General features: G+C 32.3%; 1 protein-coding gene across 1 annotated transcript in view; it reads right to left on the minus strand.

The window, feature by feature from the left end:
• Positions 1-8,044: 8,044 nt before the first annotated feature.
• LOC107474145 (probable membrane-associated kinase regulator 3) overlaps positions 8,045-22,111 on the minus strand; it is a 35,656-nt gene continuing 21,589 nt past the window's right edge. The window contains exons 2-4 of the mRNA XM_052257797.1: positions 20,154-20,306; positions 19,802-20,020; positions 8,045-9,223 (exon numbers count right to left, since the gene is read on the minus strand). Of these exons, the coding sequence (XP_052113757.1) occupies positions 8,194-9,223; positions 19,802-20,020; positions 20,154-20,306 (1,402 nt within the window). The 3' untranslated portion in view covers positions 8,045-8,193. The remainder of the gene's footprint in view (positions 9,224-19,801; positions 20,021-20,153; positions 20,307-22,111) is intronic.

The following is a 22,111-nucleotide window of genomic DNA, read 5'->3' on the forward strand; positions in this document are numbered from 1 at the left end:
ATATCATATCATTGCACCCATACATACACACTTGATACCAAAGCTACAATTAGCTAAGGAATTTACTAGGGTTGAAGATTCTTACCTTGTATGTACCTCAATTAAGCCAAGACCCACTAATTCCTCAAGTCAATTTGGTCCTAAGACATCAAATTAATCATAAATCTTAACACCCAAGACCATGCCATTTTCATATTTGAGAAGAGAAAATTGAAAACTGGAAATTTGGTTTTCTTATCTTACAATGTACTGGGCTTTGTAGACCTTGTCACTGTGGACGCATGACCGCAACGGTACGGCGATCAGTGCTTCAGATCAAAAGTTACGTCTAAGTGAAGGTTTGGTGTGTTCTTTACATGTTCAGCCCCTTTAGCGTGATTCTCATCATTTGGGGAAGAAAAGGCTGAAGTGCGGCTTATGTACTTGGGCCTTGTGCTCGGTTCAACCGTTCAGTCCGTTTGGCCCAATCTTGAGCCAAATTCTTTAAAATTAGTGTCGAAATTCTTATTTTAATTAGCTCTATCTTACTAAACTATAAAATTCATATTTCTAATTTCTTTTAATAAAAATTAATTATTCACTAATTCTACGGGGTTTACACCCACGTACACAGGACGTTTGGACAGAGCCCAAAGTCTGCGTCGTGTGTGTGTTTGCGTACGCATGCCCTCTATAAGTGCTAAAAAACTATTAAGTCCTGCAGAATTCAGTTTTGCACACCAAACTTCTGACGCGTATAACTTTTTTGTTGGAAATAATTTTTTGTCCATTCTTCGAACGGCGTAAACTTCACGGACCCAATTTTCATTTTAAATAAGTTTGACAGAAAATGTGGGTCCGGTAGCCGTTTGGGCCAAAAGTCAAGTTTTACAAAGAAATGCAAACCTCTATTTTTACCAAACTTTTATTTCAAAACCAAAGTTTCACACCTCAAAATAACACTAAATACACACGAAACAACTCCATATCATTTTCATATCTTTTACAACCTACCAAAACCTCAATTTAGGCAATTTTATTCCAGGCAATTCTGAATCTACACAACACACAACACACAATTTATCAATTCATCAATATTCATAACTCACATTCATTATTCTCATCAATCATCATCAAAATTATCATCCATCAACCCATTTCAAGATAACTCAATATTTTCATTAAGATTACTAACCCTTAACATACATACATACTTCAACCTATCTTGTGGTCATCTAACCTACGTTTTCATGTGACTATATATTATCTATGAAAAATAAAAATCATATCTTAGTCGATTTCTCTTTAAGTCCTAAATGCCACAAGTGCCACTATTGCACCAACATTCTAAGCACCAAATGCTCTCCAAACAAGAACCCAATCACCAAGATCCAAAATTACGATCCCAACATCATCAATGAACTCTAAATCAACATAGATCAATCTATTTCCACAACATATCACTATAATCAATATCAAAGCTTACTAACACACAATTTATAGGAGGTTTGAGGGTTCTTACCTCACCCATTCATCAATTTAACAAAATTCAACGTTTTTCTCAAGCTAGTTTGATCATAAACACCAAAACGATTCACAAATTCCAATACCCAAATGTCAAATTTTGAAATTGGTTGAAGGAGAGACTGAGTGCGAGATTGAGACTTTCTTACCAAATTATTTAGTGGGTTTTGTAGATCTTGGCGCGGTGGTTGTATGGCCACAAACGATGTGACAATCAGAGCTCCGAATTAAAAGTTGTGTGAATTTGAAATTGAGACAAGAGTTTTAAAGCTTTCTTCTTCTCCCCATTTTGATTTCCAGCGTGTTCCCCTATGAGAGAGGGAATAAGAGCCAAAGCTCTTCATTAAAAATTTATATTTTTAATATTTTTACCTCTTTGAATTAATATAATTTTAATACATTTTATAAATACTTATCCAAATTAAATGTTTTTACAAAAATCGGATCAAATACACAAGTTGCTTATCAAATCCAAAATTTATTTGTTGTTTATAAAAGATATTATTTATTTATTTTGTCGTATTTTAAAATTTTTGATAACTTATTTGTTGTTTGTACCCTTTTTATTTGTTTTTGTCAGTGATGTAAATTTTTTATTACCATTTCAATAAGAATTCATTTAACTACGAAATTAATCTTTTTCAACCGATTTCTACTAATTTTTTTGAATTATTTTTTAATTTTATATTCAAATATTAAATTTTAAATTGTAAATTTTAAATCTTAAATTTTAGGGATAAGTACTGTTTTAGTTCCCTAAGGTTTAGGGTTAAAATCAAATTTGTCTCCAATTTGGTATTTTCTAATTTTATTGTTGTTGTGTATTAATTTTGTTGTTAAATTTGATGTTGTTATTTCTAAATTTGAATAATGAATTATTGTTGGTGTTGAATATTGTGTTCTTGAATATGATTATTGGTATTTGGTGGGAATAAGGGAGGTAGTGGTGGTGATAAAGATGGTGGTAGTGGAGGGTATTTTTGTTCCTAAAAAGTCAAAAGGACGATTTTAATACCAAATGAAACGTAAGGAACGATTTTAAATCCAAACTAACGTTGGAGACGAATTTAATTTTGACTCTAAACCTTAAAAACCAAAACAGTAATTATTCCTAAATTTTCAATTCTATATTTCAAATCCTTCAACTTAAAAAAAAGAGTATATAAATAAAAAATTAATTAATATTAACTAATTAGAAATTAATTCCCTATTTTCTTACTAGTTTATATGCAATTTTAAAGCAAAAAAGTACAACGTACTATATAGAAAGAAGGGAATAAGGGATGGGTGATGTCGCTTTTGGGAAATTAAGCCATCTATGGTGGGGAACTGAGGGAAATAATTCTTTGTACCTTATATATGTTATTGTTCTATCCATTTGTCTAATTGATGCCCTACAAGTTGTAACATACTAACATGCATGCAAGTTGAAATAAAATTCCTCTGCATGCATGATGTATGTGATTCCTTTGTTTAATGTTTAGTCAATATCAAAACACAAAGGTAGGGTTGCAATGAACGGCTAGGAACAAGAAAATAATTATTGAGTTCAATTTTTGAACATCTTACCTTTATATGTAAATAAATTTTGACTTGTATGAAATTGTAATATTAATAAGTACAAAACTGTTTAAACATGTCTCATGTATATAACTTGACACACATTAACCAACAAACGTTCGATACAATAGTAAGTAAACATAAATTTGAATTTAAGGAAACATATCTCTTAAAGAACATAACATTTGGTTAAGGTATTTAGATTGGTTAAGCTGTTTTGTCACCGATCTTGTGTTCTTATGAAATTTATTTATCGATTATATTGTTAAATTACAGCAACTTATTATAAAAATTATGTATACTAAATTTTGTGAGAATTGAATATCAACAGAAACATAATCGAACAAGTCATATTCATAACATTTTAAACATATGTGGACCTCCATCAATTTAGGTCCAATTTTCACAAAAGCAGTTCGGGTAAACACTTTGAACAGTAATTTATTGAGAAAATTTTACTCCTCTTTTCTGCGAGATGCTAAAATGACGCTCTCCTCTCCTCTATTTATAAAATGTACATTCTCCTTCCTTATAACTTTTAAAAAGCCTCATCTTTAATCTATTTTAAATTTTTTGTGTTAACTAATGTTAACTTTATTCATTTTTCAAGAAAAAATAAATTGTTTTTACAAAAAATTTAACAAAAATTTTATTTTTTTGTCATTAAATTTTTCTTACCAAAATATCCTTTATTAAATTATTTTTTTATTAAATTTTATTTTAACCAAAATATTTTTAAAAAAATTTAATAATTAAATTATTTTTTTCTAAGATACCTTCAATTATTTTTTAATAATTAAATTGTGATTTTATAAAAATTTTCGTTAACAATTATAGTTATATTTTACTATTAATTTTCTGATATCAATATATATTATTTTAACATTAAATAAAAATTTTTTGATAAGATTATTTTTCGATATAAATATATAAAACAAAATTTAATGAAAAAAAACATAATTTTTTTTAAAAAAATGAATAAAATTAACATTAGTTAACACAAAAATTTTAAAATAGATTAACAAAAAGATTTTTTAAAATTATAAGGAAGAAAAATGTATATTTTATAAATAAAAAAATGTTATTTTAATATCTGTCAAAAAAAAGAGTAAATTTTTTCCTAAAAAATATATTAAATCTAACAGATTTATATAAAAATTTATAAACATAATCTATTATGAACTTTTAATCCAATAGCGATTTTTTCTTTTTTACACTAAAATTTAATTACACATTATTAAATTAAACAAAATATCTTATTCAATTATTCACTGATAATTATTATTTGAAGTTGCCAATAGTCCAATAATACTCCTCGGTTGATAACATCTAAACTTTCTATTTACATAATTGGGGCCCTTTTGAAATTGAAAATAAGCATATGTTATGATCATAAATTCATAATCATTTTCAGTTACTGTTATACTTAGGTAATTGCAACAATGACACATAATTTGCACTGATTAAATTAGCTTTTATTAATCTGCAGTCAACCATGATGCTTTGCTGGGATTACTATTAGTAATCATGAATGTTCTCAATAAAGGATATAGTGAGTTAGTGACCACAAGTTTCTATTCGAAAAAAAAAAAAAACAAAATAAAATACTATTTTAATCATTAATATTTGAATTAAATTTTAATTTTATTTTTAATATTTTGAATAAAGTTTCAAATGAGTTTAATCTTATCTCATCATTAAATTTGATACAAACAATTAAAATATTGATGAGCCAATAATCTTATCTCTAATGCAAAAATTTTTTCTTTTATTTTAAAACATTGATTGATTATTAAGATTTTCGATTTTTTACCCAAAAAAAAAAAAGAAGAGAAAGTGTTCTAAGAAGGAGGTTTTGATTATGTTTTAATTTTCTAATACATACATGGAGATAAAAAAAATATATATGACTTAATTAATAATGTTATTAATATCTATCTCATTTACTTTATTAATTATTCGTGTCAAATTTAATAATAGAACAACAATAAATTCGATTAACATTTTTTGAAACAAATATAAAATTTTAAAAATATTAAAGACTAACTTAAAATATAACTAAATGTTAGGATCAAAATAATACTTTAAAAAAAATTAAGGTTTCAAACCAAAATTTACCATAATTTTTACATCTTACAAATGAAACTCATCTCTCTCTCTCTTTCTCTTTTCTCTTTTTTCCTTTGAGCTTTTTTTTCTTCCTTTCCAAAGGTGAATGACATTTTGTAATCTTCTTTCTACTTTTTTTTTTTCAATTTTATTTTTTTGCATTGCTCTGTTTCTTTTGTCTTTGACATCGCATTTTCTTTTAATTATTATTAGAAAGTTATAGTGGGTGGTTAATTATTCCAAAAAACTTTTTAACTTTTCCTTCTTTACAGAAAGGACTTTAAAAAAAATATCACAGAAAAAAAGGGGTGAGGATAAAAATGGTGTTCACTGATCACATACTTTCACTTTTGTTTGTTTTCTGTTGGACACTGATGGAATAAAGTTTAGACCCATCATTGAGAATCAAGTTTTGGGAAAAAGAGTCAGATTGAAGAGGGAAATAAGAAAACTTTCCATAAAGCTTTCTTTTTTTTTCTTTTTTTTTTTTTCAATTGAACCAGCCATCAAGATTTTATTGTTAATAACTTCATTAGTTTGGCCTAGCCTGAGGGAAGTTCCCTATATAAAAAAAATAGAAGTGTTCAAGCAAAAAAAGTTTTCATTCATAAAAGGTTTAATAATTTTGTTGTCTTTATAGTTATACTAAATTTTTAATTAAATTTTTATACGTTTTTTTAATTGAATTTTTATATTATTTTTAATTTTGTAATTAAGTCTTTTTCATATCAAAAATATTAAAATTAACAGAATATTTCTCCCAAAATACATACGATAAAAAATATAATTAAATCTTTAATTATGAATACCTTTGCAAATAAATATTGAGTTAAGTCTAATAATTTTTATACTAGAAAGTGTTCAAACAAAAAAAAATTGGATTCTTAAAAATATGAATTCAAAACCTTTGCTGGTTAACGACTAACATAATCATCATCATCTGATGGTCTTGACTAATTGGACTTTAATAATTATAAGGGTGTTTTTAGTTTGTGTTTTTATTTTTTATTTTTATTTTTAGTATTTTTTGTTTTTTATGTGAAGGAAATAGTAAAAATAATAAAATTCTATTTTTTTACTTTCATTTTTTGTTTTTACTTTTTTTTGTAAAATTTAAAAAATAAAAATACTGAAATGAAAATAAAAAATAGAAAATGAAAAAACAAATCAAACGCATCATAAAAATTTCTGGTCAATAATTAAAGAATCAAGTTTTTTAAAATAAAAAAGTAAACTAATCAATTAAGCAACTAAAATTTGTTGTTAAAGCATAAAGTTTAATGATTAATTAAGTGCACATAATATGCACGTTATGCAAGTAATGGATGTTCTTTCAAATGTTAATTATAAAGGCCCATAAATCCATCAAATTTGAAAAGGATTTTTTACATTTAAATTGTAATGCAATTTTTTTATATATATATATATATATAAAAAGTAAATTACTTAAATAAATTGATTGAATTTTAAATTTATTAAATTATGACTTTTTAAACATAGTAGATGTATTTATAATTTTTTTTATATTTATGTATATTGTTATAAGGTATAGTGGTTTTTAAATTAAATGTAATTTGTTATAGAATAATGCAGATTACATAAAAAAATAAGTTGAACAGAAATTGTTAGAGGGTGTAGGAGTTTCTAATTCCTATAAATTTCAAATTTTAAATACTAAACTATAAATTTCAAACTTTATATTCTAATTCTTATATCCTAAATACTAGATTTTATATTCTAAACTCTAATACTAAAAAGAAAATAAACTAACATTTTCATTGATGCTTTTGGCACGTAGACAGCGTTGTTGAATTAGTATAAGCGGTTGTCATCCGTGCATGGTCTCACTTAAATATGGCCTTTCCCAAAAACCCAAATTCTCTCCCAGTCTCCTCCTTCCTCTTTCCTCCCTCAAGAATTTCTTTTCTCTAACCAAATTCTCTCTCCACACGAGATGAAGGATCTGTTACTAGCTATCGCAGTTTTATAGCCGACCTCCACGTAAACCGTGACACCTTCCAGTAAATTAGGGTAGTCGTTGTTTCTTTATAAACCATAGGACTCTATAAGGTTTATGATTGGTCGCATTCTTTCAAAAAATCGCTACATCCTCTAGCTTTGTATTTTTTTCACGTAATCTGTGTCACCCTGTAGCGGATTACGTATACAGTTAGAGACTGTTACATCTTGTAACGGTTTATATAGATATTAAAAAATTGCAAGCACATATGCTATTTTAGAAAGTTGCAATCTTATAAATTTAAACACCAATTAATTTATATACATAACTTACCTTATATCTCTGTCTTTTCATGTATATTTTTTTCCTTTTTTAATCAATAATAAAATAACTGTATTATGGAAAAACGTACATAATTTCATAATTAAAAGTATATTAATATTTTAATAAATTTTAATTATTAATATTAATTATATATTATATATTTTTTATAATTAATATCAACGGTTAAAAATTATTAAAATCCGAATGTACGGTGCATTTAAAAGTTTTTTAATAGTATGATATTAAATTGAACCAAAGAAAAGATATATTAATGCTGGACAACTCAACAATGCTTGTGTAACTCAAACATCAACAAAACTCCATTGGAAAATAAAATAGCATCTCAATTGAAATTAATGAAATTAAAATGTCATTTTTTAAATTTTTTTCTTTACACACTTTTTTTTGGGTTAACAGACATTTTTTTTTGTTAGGATGATCTAAAAATTAGATTAATTTAAAAATAAAATTAAATTAATATTATTTTAATTATAACTTTTTTTATAATAATACACATATTTGTCTATAGTGCAAACAAAATAATTAGTCAAAGTGATATAAATTGATTAATAGACTACAAATTATATATTTTGCTAAATAAAATAATTTATTTTAAAAAAATTCCATTACAGAGTGGTTATAAAATCTGCTGCATACACATGGCTTCTAAAAATTGAATTCAAGACATAACGTCTAAACATTCCGAAGATCTCTACTTTTATAAGTGTGATGGTTAATTAATTAACCTCTCTTCTAGGAATGGTAGGTAGTAATTCTTCATTTTCTTGTTTCCCACAAATTGCAACTTTTGGGGAAGCAAATTTCTGGTGAGACTTCTTGCAATGTGCAATGGCACCTTCAATTGAACCTTCAATTTCACAATTATTTGCAGCATTGATGATGTTCCTTTTGAAAAATTGCAAATCATTATTGTTATACCCTGATGAAGAACTGAATGAGAAAGATGAAGAACATGAACTTGACCCAGATGAAGATGTTGATAAAGATGAAGACTTTGATGGACCACAATGCCGCTGAACCACCCCAGAAAAAGATCTTCTACCATGGATGCTACTAAACTCATCATCTTCAAGAATGTTCATCCCAAATTGGTGGTTGTTCTTCTTGTTCTTCATCTTCAAATCCTGACACTCTTTGCATCTTGAAGAACCAGATGTTGCTTTGGTGAAGAACAAGGATCTAATGTAAGACCTTGAGTTCTTGATCCTTTGACCCACATTAATCTGCTTCAGCTTCTTTGACCATGAAGAAGAAGAAGATTTCTTATTATTTGGAAGAAGAACATTGCTATTGTTGTTGATTTGAGAAGAACAATTAGACCATTCAAACAAGTATTCATCTGGGGTTACAGCAAAATCACTGCTTAATCTGCATGATTCTGAAGGTGAAATAATGTTACTGAATGAATCATCGAAAAGGTGGTTGTTGTTGGTGTTGGTGTTGGTGATGATGGGAAAGTTGGAATCTTCCAAAGATGAAAATGACTTCACATTATGAAGAGGGAGTAGTTTTCCATTGTAGAAGAGTTCATCAGCAACAGAAGCTGTTGAATCTTTCTCATTTGATGACAATGGAGTCATTTGGAATTCAAATTCTCTGCTGTAGCTTTTTTGTGGTGGACACAAGTTTGAAGAACAAGAAGTGACTAATTCCATGTCAATGTAGTCTTCATTCACATGAACCAAAGTAGTAGTTGTTGATTGTTTTGTGGCCATTTTTATTTCATGTGATTCTTGATCTCTTCTTCTATGTGTTAAACTTAAATGAATATCTTTGCCAAACTTTGCAATATAAAAAGGACTATTTTTTCATTTTTAAATTTATTAAAAAATATATATTAATCCTTATCACCTCTCTTCTAACTTCTACCATCTGAAATTTTGAATTACCTCTTTAAGTTATCAAAATGTTATTTGGACAACTCAAATAATCCATTTTCTTATACGAGTTGTAAGAGGTTAAATCCAAAACTTTTTTTCATATCACATGGCATTCTTGTAACTTCCAGCCATGACTCATACAAATGAAATTTTCGAATAAAAACTACTTATTTAAAACTCTAATATCTAACACTAGAACAATTTGACAGAGTTGGCCTCAAATTATATAACTGAATCGTATAAATAGCAAGACTACTTAAATAGTTAATACAGGTTAAAAAAAATTTAACTGACGTATATCCTATTGTCACAAATTAAAGTTATTAATTAAAAAATGTTTATGAAAAATTATAAAATTTATGTATTTATTATTTGTTTATTAAAATAAAAATATAAAAAATTTTATTAATAATAATTTTAACATGTGCTTTTAAGATATACGATAAGTAAATCTTAAGAAGAAAAGAGTTTCAATTTTAAGTCAAGTGTTCATTAATGAAAACCACATGTGATAGGATTTAAAATGCATGTTGTAAAGATTTTTATGTTCAAGTTATTGGGATTGTTAGAATTTTTTTTAGTGAACAAATCATAAATATCTTTATACATGTAAATATTTATTAAAGTTTGAGAAAACTGTTGTAATTTTAATTAGTATGATGATTGATGACTGATAATGAATTTCCCTAAGTTTTATCAACTAAAAAATCATGTGGTACTTCCCAAGCATGAAAGGTAGGTATTATTTTATAAGTGGAGCCATTACTTTACCAAATTAATTATTCCTCATTTTTTGTGTATAGGTGTTTAAAAAATAAATGATTGACACCACATCATGCAATAGTTTGAATAATCCGGGGATCTAAAATTTGTGGTCCTGTTGTGACATGTTAAGACAATGTGAGGTGAATTATTTTTCTCTTTTTTCCCATTGAGATGTGAGAATATACTTTTAAGGCACTAGTTAGGAATGCATCATGAATGTAGGTGACTTGTCCACGCCAAATCAGGGTGTATTTGTTGTAGTTTTCACTTTGAAAAAAAAAAAAATTAAAACTAAGAGGTTGTTTGGGTAAGTTTATAAAAAAAGATTTTTTTAATTATTTTTTTAAAAAATTTTATGAAAAAATAAAAGTAATTTTATGTTTGGATATCTCATATAAAAATATTTTTTTATTTATCAATTATGTTTGGGTATAATAATATAAAAGTACTTTTTTTATTTATTTATTACATGAAAAATATCTTTTTTAAAAAAATAACATCTTTTAAAAAAAGATGTAAATTATAACTTCTCAAAAAAGATATTTTTTTATTTTTTTAATGCTTTTACTTTTACTACTAGAAATTTGCCAAATACGTTAAAAAATAAAAAAGATATTTTTTTATTAAAAAAGATCTTTTCTTATTAAAATAATGACGCCCAAACAAGTATTAAATAATTAGTTCTTAGATATTTATATAATTATTTAAAAATAAATAATTCTTTAAAATTAAATAGATTATCTTCTAATTAAATTTAATTCAATATTTTAAAAAGAAATTAAGTAAAGAAAATTTTAATGACATTAAATATGAGAAAAAAATAAAAAATAATTTTTCAATATATTAATGATAAATTAAATATATTGAAAATTTTAAAATATCTTTATTAAGATTTCTTTTATCTATAATATCCTTAACAATTACCAAATCTTTTTTAAAATACAAAACAAATACATCACTTATGCCAAAGTAGCAATAAAGAGAGCAATGATGATACTTGAAAGCCCCTTGGTGGTTTCACTATTCTTTTTCTTTTCCTCTTTCTCCAATATCTCCTTTCGGTAGAAGTTCAATATACGATGTAATTCTTACCATTACCATGATCGATTTTATTTTCCAAATGTCTTGTTCTGTATATAATGACTTGGACATCTCAATTAATAATAATAATAAACATTGATGTAGTTTCCATATCAGTTATATAAATGTAAAATATATAAATTATAATGATAATGATTTATGATTTATATATTTATAATATATGAAATACGGATACTACTGAATTGCCTTATTTATATATCAGAATATTAGGTACATTTAGAACATATTTTTTATTGAATATTTATTGTGTCTCTTTTATGTCACATCTTGTCTTAATTAAAAATAGATGTGTCAATTTTATATTCACACAATAATAATAAATTAATAACATATTTAGCTTTTAGAAATTCTAGGCTATCAGCAATTTTTAGTGATTTTGATTATTATTTAATTAATATAAATATTAAATTATTTTTAATAAATAGATTATATTAATTTATATATATAAATTTTTAAAAATATAACTAAAAATTATATTAATTTATATGTATAAATTTTAATAAATATAAATATAAATAATATATTTTTTATATACAAATATCTATAAATATAATATAATTATTACTAATTAAGTATTGATCTAAAATGATAATATTTAGTAGAGCTTCAAAACATTCTTTGATTTGGAGAAACACTTTTTATAGTAGTCTTTATGAAGTACGGACACTTCATTAAATTGTCGTGTCTGCGTGTCGGACATATTTTGAATATGATACTCACCGACATTCGTCCGACACGCATGTCTGCTGTGTCCAGTCGTGTCTTAATAAATAACAAAAAAATTTTTTCCAGACATGTTTGGACACACCTAAATATCATCACGTGTCAGCGTGTTCAATCTTATTCTTAACATATATTCTTAAAATAAATTTACATATAGTATAAATTATTATTTATTAAAACAAAAAATATTTAAAATACTTGACATAATTAAAATAAGACATTAAAAATAGTTAAAAAAATTTAATTTATATTTTAATATTAATAAAATATCAAAATATCATTACGATTTATCTAAAAAATACTTTATATTTTATATGTATACGTATTTCCGTGTCATGTAAGATTTTAAAATTTACGTGTCGACGTGTCCCATATTGTGTCATGTCTCGTATCAGTGTCAGTGTTCGTGCATCATAGGTAGTTCTTATAAAAACCATTGCTGTGAAGAAATAAAAATTTATTGTTGTAACACCCTACCATACAGAGCCTTATGCTTAAGTCATAATTCAGAGATGGCAATGTATTACGACCTCTAAAATAAAAATTTAGTACGTATAGTAGTGGGAAAAATGATTATAACTAGGAGCCTTTGAATAAAAAGGGTAAAACAAAATCATAACTCGAAAGCGCAACACTCCGATCGGACGTAACGAATAAGAGATAAACTAACGCGATATTATATATATATATACAAAGGAGTGTCAAAAATAGAAATATCAAAACTCAAAATCCGGTTGCGAAGATAACTTGGCCGAGCATAGCAATATATACATGTAAATAAAATAAGAAACCACAAGGAAACCCAAAGGAACATAAATACAGAAAACCTATTCTCCAAAATCCCTTCTAAGATGAGTCATCACAGTTTGTATTATTTAGTGGAGATAAAAGTATCTAAACAAAACATATAAACCAAAATAGAGCCCCGAGAACAAGGATCTTCACTAAATCCAGAAGTCTCCAGCATGCTTCAGCGAGAAGCCTCACGTCCTGCATCTAAAAACCACAAAATCTGCATGGGTGAGAACTAGAGGTTCTCAGTATGGTAACAGTACCCACATATCTAACATGTAATGTCTTGGGAAAGCCAAAGGCAATCCTAGAAATTGCACCAGAGAAATCAAAGCTTATAAGTAGGCTAAACCATAAATGGCAACTGACTAAAGATTCTTCAGTCTAACTAACAATTCCCTTTCCAAATCCTTCAGACCTCCCAACTACCAGTAGAAGTATAATATAGCAAAATAGTTATGTCAGACAAGAGATATACAAATAGGAACAGATAAGGCATTTAGACAATTAGCAAGTAATATGCAGTCAAGTAGGCAATCTCAAACAATTCACATAGTATGCATATGATGAATGCCTGTCCCTAATGGCTGATGATATCATCTGTCGGTTATATAGCCAACCCGACAAGTCCTGGTAGCTAACCATTGGATTGTCCCTTTATCGTGCATCCCCAACTCGAGTTATCCTCGATCATCATCATGATCATAATCATAATCCATATCCAACACCCTCACTGGTGTATATTCACAGGGGCGAGCTCATCCGGAACTTTCACAGTGTCCGGCCACACTTACGACATAAGGTCAGCAGAGTATCGAGTCTCCACCTGGAGCACATGGTGGCTAGTCACTGCTTTTACCTAGGAAAACTCGTATCTCAGATAGTAGAAGTGCAACATTCACATTTCATTCAATAGCATATATGCATTTATAATTGGCCATAATCAATAATGGCTCCGCCGTAACTCGGCAATAACTCAGCCATCCGGTCACGGTTCAATCCAGAACCAGCCAATTTATCAATAAACACAGCCCTTCGACTCATGGCACACACAACACTTCCACCGCCATCCTCTGTATCTCATATAATCATCTTTGATCATCATTAATCATAACTTTTGCCCTTGCTTCATTCGCAAGTTACCACATCCCCTAGCTCCTTTCTCATTGCTAGGCATATCATAATGATTTAAGACATAAGGGGTGAGACCGGAGGCTTAGAAGTATGAAATTTGGCTTTTAAAACTCAAAAATCAATTTTGAGATGAAAACAGGGCCACGCGTATGCGTCCTCCACGCGCACGAGTGGATGGAAAAATAGCCAAGTGATGCGTACGCGTCAGCCACGCGTACGCGTGGGTGCGTTTGTGCCCCATGCACAAAACTGGCACAACTCTCGGAAAAATGGCTAGGCATCTGCTACAGCACATCGACGCGTACGCGTCAGCCACACGCACGCGTGGGTAGAGAAAACAACGCGTACGCGTCGGTCACGCCTACGCGTGAATGCGCGTTTTACCAAAAATTTTTCTAAGTTAAAAGCTGCAGAATTCACAGATTCAACTCCCAATCTTTCGATGGACATAACTTCTTTATTTCAAATCATTTTTTGCCCGTTCTTCGAACGGCGTGAACATCTCAGATCCAATTTCATTTCTAAACAAGTTTGGCACAAAACGGGGATCCAAAGCCCAAGTTATGTCCCGTCAAAGTTTGCCCAAAAATCATATTTTCATACAAAACCACAAAGTGCCATTTTCAAAACAAGTCATTTTCAACCCTTTTCAAAATCAACCAAAACATGCCAATTTCAACCCTTTTTGAAATAAATCAAAATATACCAAAATCAACATCAAGCCTCCTCAACTCATACATTAACACTTTACCACAATTCACAAAACCACCATCCAACCATTTTAACACTTCTCAATCAAATGGCCAATAGACAAACATATTAACATATCATACATCCTTTCTCATCTCAATTTCTAATAATACAATTTCCAATCAATCATCATTATACATAATCAATATCATAGTCACTATCAACATGGTTCCACCCACAATTTAACCTCAATCATTCATCAAGCGTATATCACAACATGCATTTTCTCATATATCATACCATCAGGGCATCTATATTCATAATCACATATATGAGCACATCATATATCTCAACCATTCAACAACATCAACAATTCAATGCCTATTTTAGGGCCTCTAGCCTAAGTTTTCACACTACATTACATTTTATATACAGGAAATTGAGACCATACCTTAGCTGATTTTCCAAGCTCAACCGGAACACTTCCAAACTACTTGTCCGCAAGCTCTCAAGGTCTCAACACCTTCAAGAACAGATTTTTGCACACCAAAACTCTTATTCAAGCTTTCCAAAATCCCAATCAAGCTCCAATATTCGCATATACACTTCCTAAGCCACAATTATCATACCCAAATACCACAACTCAATACCCAAGCATAAAAAAACAACAAATTACACTAGGGTTGAGAATTTTACCACACCCAAGGTTCAAGGATACAAGATTAACCTTTTCCTTCAAGAGAGTTGGGTCTTATAACATCATAGAGTCCAAAATCTCAGCACATTTCACCATGAATTTCAAATTTAGGGGATGAAGAACTGAAATGATTTCGTGGCTTACCTCAATAATAAAGTAGTGAGTTTTGTAGAGCTCTTCGTGGTGAACATGTGGACGCAAATGGTGCGGAAATTGGAGCTCTAGATCAAAGGTTATGGTGGTTTGAAGATCAAACAAGGGTAGAACTTTGGAGAAATGTTCTTCCTCCTTGTGCCTCCATTTCCAACGTGAATGAGAGCTAAGTGAGGAGAGAGAGTACTGAAATGAGTGTATTAGGTTTAGTTTAGTTGGGTCAAGGGCCCAATATAGGTCCGGTCCAATCTTGGTCCTATCTCTACAAAATTGGTATCGAAATTCTCGTCTCAATCTCCTCTATCATATTTAGCCATAAAAATCACATTTTTGGCATTCTAGAATAAATTCTCATTTATGGATTAATTAGCCATTAATTTACCGGGTTTTATATTCTACCCACCTAATTGGGAATTTTGCCCAAAAAATTCAAATTCAATTACCTGAGAATAAGTGCGGATAATCCGTTCGCATCTCCGTCTCAAGTTCCCAAGTGTGTTCCTCAACACTGCCTCGACTCCATGCCACTTTGACTAATGAAACCTCTTTTCCACGCAACCATTTGATACTAGTATCATCAATTCTGACTGGGGTCACCGGAAGCGTCAAATCTTCTTTTAACTGAACCGATTTAGGTTCTAACACATGGCTTGCATCAGGAGTATACTTCTAAAACTACGACACGTAAAATATGTCGTGCAGATTTGAAAGATGAGGTGGTAGAGCCATCCGATACACCACCGGTCCAATCCTCTCCAGGATCTAAAATGGACCAATGTACCGAGGATTCAACTTCTTTGCTTTAATTGCCTTACCTATTCCTATGGTTGGAGTGATTTTAAGGAAAACATGGTCTCCTTCCTCAAATTCCAAGGGCTTCCACCTCTGATCGGGGTAACTCTTCTGACGACTCTGCGCCGTAAGCATCCTATCTCGGATTTTCTTGACTTGTTCAGTGGTCTCAGCTATCATCTCTGGCCCCAACAAGCCTTTCGCCCCAGCTTCATACCAACATAGCAGAGATTGACATTTCCTTCCATATAGAGCCTCATATGGAGCCATCCCGATGCTCGCATTGTAGCTATTATTGTACGCAAACTCCATTAGCGGCATATAACGATCCCAGCTCGTCGGCTGATCCAGGACACAAGCCCTCAACATATCCTCTAAGGTTTGGATCGTCCTCTCGGATTGACCATCTGTTTGAGGATGGTAAGCCGTGCTCAGGTTTAATCGGGTTCTGAAAGCTTTCTGAAATGCACCCCAAAATCTCAAAGTGAAACGAGGATCTCTATCAGAGATTATAGTAGCAGGTACACCATGAAGTCTCACAATCTCCTTTATGTATAACCGTGCTAGCTCCTCAAGGGTGTAAGTCATCTGAATGGGTAAAAAGTGAGCTGACTTCGTCAGTTGGTCCACAATCACTCAGATAGCATAAAAACCAGCCCTAGTCCTTGGCAATCCAGACACAAAGTCCATCGCAATGCTTCCCCACTTCCATTACGGCACCTCTAAAGGTTGCAACATCCCGGCAGGTCTTTGATGTTCAATCTTCACCTTCTGACAGGTTAAATACTTTGAAACATATTCCGCCACATCATTCTTCATACCCGGCCACCAAAACATCGCCTTTAAATTATGGTATGTCTTAGTACTTCCCGGGTGAATGGAGAATCCGCTTTTGTGTGCTTCTTTTAAGATATCTTGCCGCAAAGTGCCAACATCCGGCACAATGATCCTACCCTTGAATCTCCATAACCCATCTTTATCCTCTGACACTCTCCACTGTTTCCCTTGCTCAATGGCTGGTAACACCTTCCATAATGCTTCATCATTTTCATGAGCCTTTAAGAGTTCAGATTTAAAATCACTGAAGATCTGTAATCGACTCAAACACAAAGTCCCAAACACTTCTTGAACACCAATCTTCAGACTCTTGAATTCTTTGAGTAACTCTTCTTCTCGGATCCTCCTCCAAGTAGCATACAATTACTTCCAACTTAATGCATCCGCTACTACATTCGCTTTCCTCGGATGGTAATTCAACTCAAAGTCGTAGTCCTTCAATAATTTCATCCACCTCCTCTATCTCATATTAAGCTCTTTCTGATCAAAGTGATACTTCAAGCTCTTGTGATCCGAGAAAATTTGGAACTTAACCCCATAGAGGTAATGCCTCCACACCTTTAGTGCAAACACAACCACAACGAGTTCTAAATCGTGCATAGGATAATTAACTTCATGATGTCTCAACTAACGTGAGGCATACGCCACCACATTACGATGTTGCATCAGCACGCACCCTAAACCCTTCAATGAGGCATCACAGTACACCTTAAATGACTCATTTGGCTCGGGTAACACCAACACAGGTGCAGTGGTCAACTTTTGCTTCAACGCCTGAAAGCTCTCCTTGCACTCAGGAGTCCATACGAATGGTGTGTCCTTGCGGGTTAACTTTGTCAACGGTAAAGCTATTTGTGAAAAGCCCTTGATGAACCTTCGGTAATAGCCAGCTAAGCCTAGAAAACTTCTTATCTCAGTCACTGTGGTCGATCGCCCTCAATCCATTACCGCCTCCACTTTAGAGGGATCTATTGCTATCCCTTGCTTACTCACCACGTGACCCAAAAACTTCACTTCACTCTTCCAGAATTCATACTTAGACAGTTTCACATAGAGTTTCTTTTCCTTTAGTATCTGCAACACGGTCCTCAAGTGTTCTGCATGCTCTTCTTCAGTCTTGGAATAAATCAGTATGTCATCAATGAAGACAACAACAAATTTATCTAGAAACGGATGGAAGATTCTGTTCATATAATCCATGAACACTACAGGAGCATTTGTCAACCCAAAAGTCATTATAGTGTACTCGAAATGACCATAACGAGTCCTGAAAGCAGTGTTAGGGATATCCTCACCCCTCACCCTTATCTAGTGATAACCGGATCACAAATCGATCTTGGAGAAAATACCGGCTCCTTGTAACTGATCCATGAGATCATCAATTCTCGACAATGGGTACTTATTCTTTATTGTGACCTTGTTTAGCTGTCTGTAATCCACACAGAGCTGCATGCTCTCGTCCTTCTTCTTTACCAGTAACACTGGCGCACCCCACGGAAAAACACTTGGTCGGATAAAATTCTTACCCAACAGATCCTCTAACTGAGAATTTAGCTCGACCATTTCTACTTGTGACATCTTATAAGGAGCACTCGAGATTGGTCCAGCCCCAGGCACTAACTCAATAGCAAACTCAACCGCTCGGTTAGGTGGAAATTCATCAATATCGTCGGGAAACACTTCCAGAAACTCACACACAACCGGAATTTGTTCCAATCTTTGATCATCACCCGAAACACCCGCAGTTAACAACAAGATACCCTGACATTCCGATCCAGAACAATTCACCATCATCGAATTCAAGTAATAACTATTCAATACAACCGGTCCTTCTGTATCTTCTGGCATAAAATATACTAATTTTGCAAAATAATCATGCAGGACATGGTTCTCAGATAACCAGTTTAATCCCAAGATAAGATCAAGACCGATCATCAGCAAGCAGATAAAGTTATGGACAAAGTCACGTTACTTGACCCTAAAAGCAACTCGCAGGCATCCTAGCCTAGTTATCATGTCTTCATGGGTGGCATTATACACCTTTAGGTCATAACCTAAAACTACAATCTTCAAGCCTAACTCACTAGGCTTTTCGAATGCAATGAATGAATGGGTTGCTCCGGAATCAAATAAAGCATTTAAAGTTTAACCAGCCATTTCACAGTTACCTCGGATAAGTGTCTCGGATCCCTCGGCACCTATAGCTGAGGTGGTGAACACCCGACCAGTCTGTTGTGCCTTCCCAGCACCTTGTTTCTGCTTCTCTGGACAGTTCACGGCCTTATGTCCTGCCTTACCACAAGAATAGCACAAACCCCATCCGGTCTTGCACGGTGCCTCCAGATGGTGACTTCCACACCTAGCACAAGCTTGCTCATTCTGAGGATACTTCCCATACCTTTTTCCTTGGGAGTTGTTGTTGTTGGGCCTCTTGAAAGAGCCTTCCCTCTTGAAAGTCGGACCTCTAGGTGCAAAGCTCTTCCCTTGCTTCTGTGGAAATGATCCCTTGTGACTTCCTCTCTTAGTAGCTACCTTCTTCACACACTCTTCAACAACCCTACTCTTGTTCACCAACTCGGAAAAAGTCCTAATCTCTATTGGTCCCACTGAGGTGAAGATATCACTCCGGAGTCCTCCTTCATACTTAATGCACTTCCATTCCTCATAGTCTCCCGGAGTTTCTTGACACATACGGGAGAACCTGAACAGCTCCTCAAACTTGTCAGTATACTCAGATATAGACATAGTACCCTGCTTCACCTGCAGTAACTCAAGTTTCTTGGCCGTCCTGGCAGAAGTTGGAAAGTACTTCTTATAGAACTCCTCTCGAACATCCCAGGTGATATAGTCATCACCTTGCTATAGGAGACGTCAGACTCATTGCCACCATTGCGATGCTTCCCCAGTGAGGAAATAGGTAGGAAACTCGACACGCTGCTCTTCAGGTACCACCTGTGCTTGCAATGCTTGCTCCATAGCCTGAAACCAGATATCGGCTTCAGTCAAGCTTGTAGTTCCCTTGAACTTAGGTGGATTAACCTTCAAAAAGTTTGCTAATGTCATCGGGCCCTGAGCTCCACCTCCGTCATTGCCATGGTTGTTCATCTGTCGCCCAAGAGCTTCAGTAGTGGCCTGCATAGCAGCAGCCATGTTCTCCAACACAGTCATAAAGTTCACCAGGTCGTTAGGGTTGATCTCCGGTCTACGAGCAACAGTACGACCTCTCCTATGGCCTCTACCACATCCACGAGGCGCTATCTGGTTCCTATACACACCAAACAATCGATATTAAGTTGATCAGTCTCAATATCAAAAGTTTAGTGCTTCAAAGTCCCAAATGCATGCTCATGAACGTTTATGTCAGTTCTATCAAGTAGATATACTAATAGCACATAACACACATACAGAGAATGCACAGAAGTATAGCCACTCCGTCCCTCAGGCTCTACAGGAACGAACTGCTCTGATACCATAATGTAACACCTTACCATATAGAGCCTTATGCTTAAGTCATAATTCAGAGATGGCAAGGTATTATGACCTCTAAAATAAAAATTTAGTACATATAATAGTGGAAAAAATGATTATAACTAGGAGCCTTTGAAGAAAAAGGGTAAAACAAAATCGTAACTCGAAAGCGCAACACTCCGATCGGTAACATAACGAATAAGAAATAAACTAACGTAAGATTATATATATACAAAGGAGTGTCAAAAACAGGAATATTAAAACTCAAAATCTGGTTGCAAAGATAACTGGTCCGAGCATAGCAATATATACATGTAAATAAAATAAGAAACCGCAAGGAAACCCAAAGGGACATAAATACAGAAAACCTATTCTCCAAAATCCCCTCTAAGAGGAGTCATCACAGTTTGTTTTATTTAGTGGAGATAAAAGTATCTAAACAAAACATATAAACCAAAATAGATCCCCAAGAACAAGGATCTTCGCTAAATGTAAAAGTCTCCAACATGATTCAGCGAAAAGCCTCACGTCCTATATCTGAAAACCACAAAATCTGCATGGTTGAGAACCGGAGGTTCTCAGTATGGTAACAGTACCCACATATCTAACATGTAATGTCCTGGAAGAGCCAAAGGCAATCCTAGAACTTCCACTAGAGAAATCAAAGCTTATAAGTTGGCTAAACCATAAATGGCAACTAACTAAAGATTCTTCAGTCTAACTAATAATTCCCTTTCCAAATCCTTCAGACCTCCCAACCACTAGTAATAAGAGTATAATATAGCAAACACAGTTATGTCAGACAAAAGATATACAAACAGGAATAGATAAGGCATTTAGACAATTAACAAGTAATATGCAGTCAAGTAGGCAATCTCAAACAATTCACATAGTATGCATATGATGAATGCCTGTCCCTAATGGCTGATGATATCATCTGTCAGTTATGTAACCTACCCGACAAGTTCTGGTAGCTAACCATTGGACTATCCCTCTGTCGTGCATCCCCAACTCAAGTTATCCTCGATCATCATCATAATCATAATCATAATCCATATCCAACATCCTCATTGGTGTATTTTCACGGGGGCGAGCTCATTTGGAACTTTCACAGTGTCCGGCCATACTTATGACATAGGGTCAACAGAGTATTGATGAGCGGATAATTTATACGCTTTTTGGCATTGTTTTTATATAGTTTTTAGTAAGTTTAAGCTACTTTTAGGGATGTTTTCATTAGTTTTTATGTTAAATTCACATTTCTGGACTTTACTATGAGTTTGTGTGTTTTTCTATGATTTCAGGTAAATTCTGACTGAAATTGAGGGATTTGAGCAAAACTCTGAAGAAGGCTGATAAAAGGACTGCTGATGCTGTTGGAATCTGACCTCCCTGCACTCGAAATGGATTTTCTGGAGCTACAGAACTCCAATTGGCGCGCTCTCAACGGAGTTGGAAAGTAGACATCCAGGGATTTCCAGGAATATATAATCGTCCATACTTTATTCGAAGAATGACGATGTAACTTGGCGTTGAACGCCAAGTTCATGCTGCTGTCTGGAGTTAAACGCCAGAAAAACGTCATGATCCGGAGTTAAACGC

Source organism: Arachis duranensis, chromosome 2 (genome assembly GCF_000817695.3).
Source record: "Arachis duranensis cultivar V14167 chromosome 2, aradu.V14167.gnm2.J7QH, whole genome shotgun sequence".
In the NCBI taxonomy this organism is placed as follows: domain Eukaryota; kingdom Viridiplantae; phylum Streptophyta; class Magnoliopsida; order Fabales; family Fabaceae; genus Arachis; species Arachis duranensis.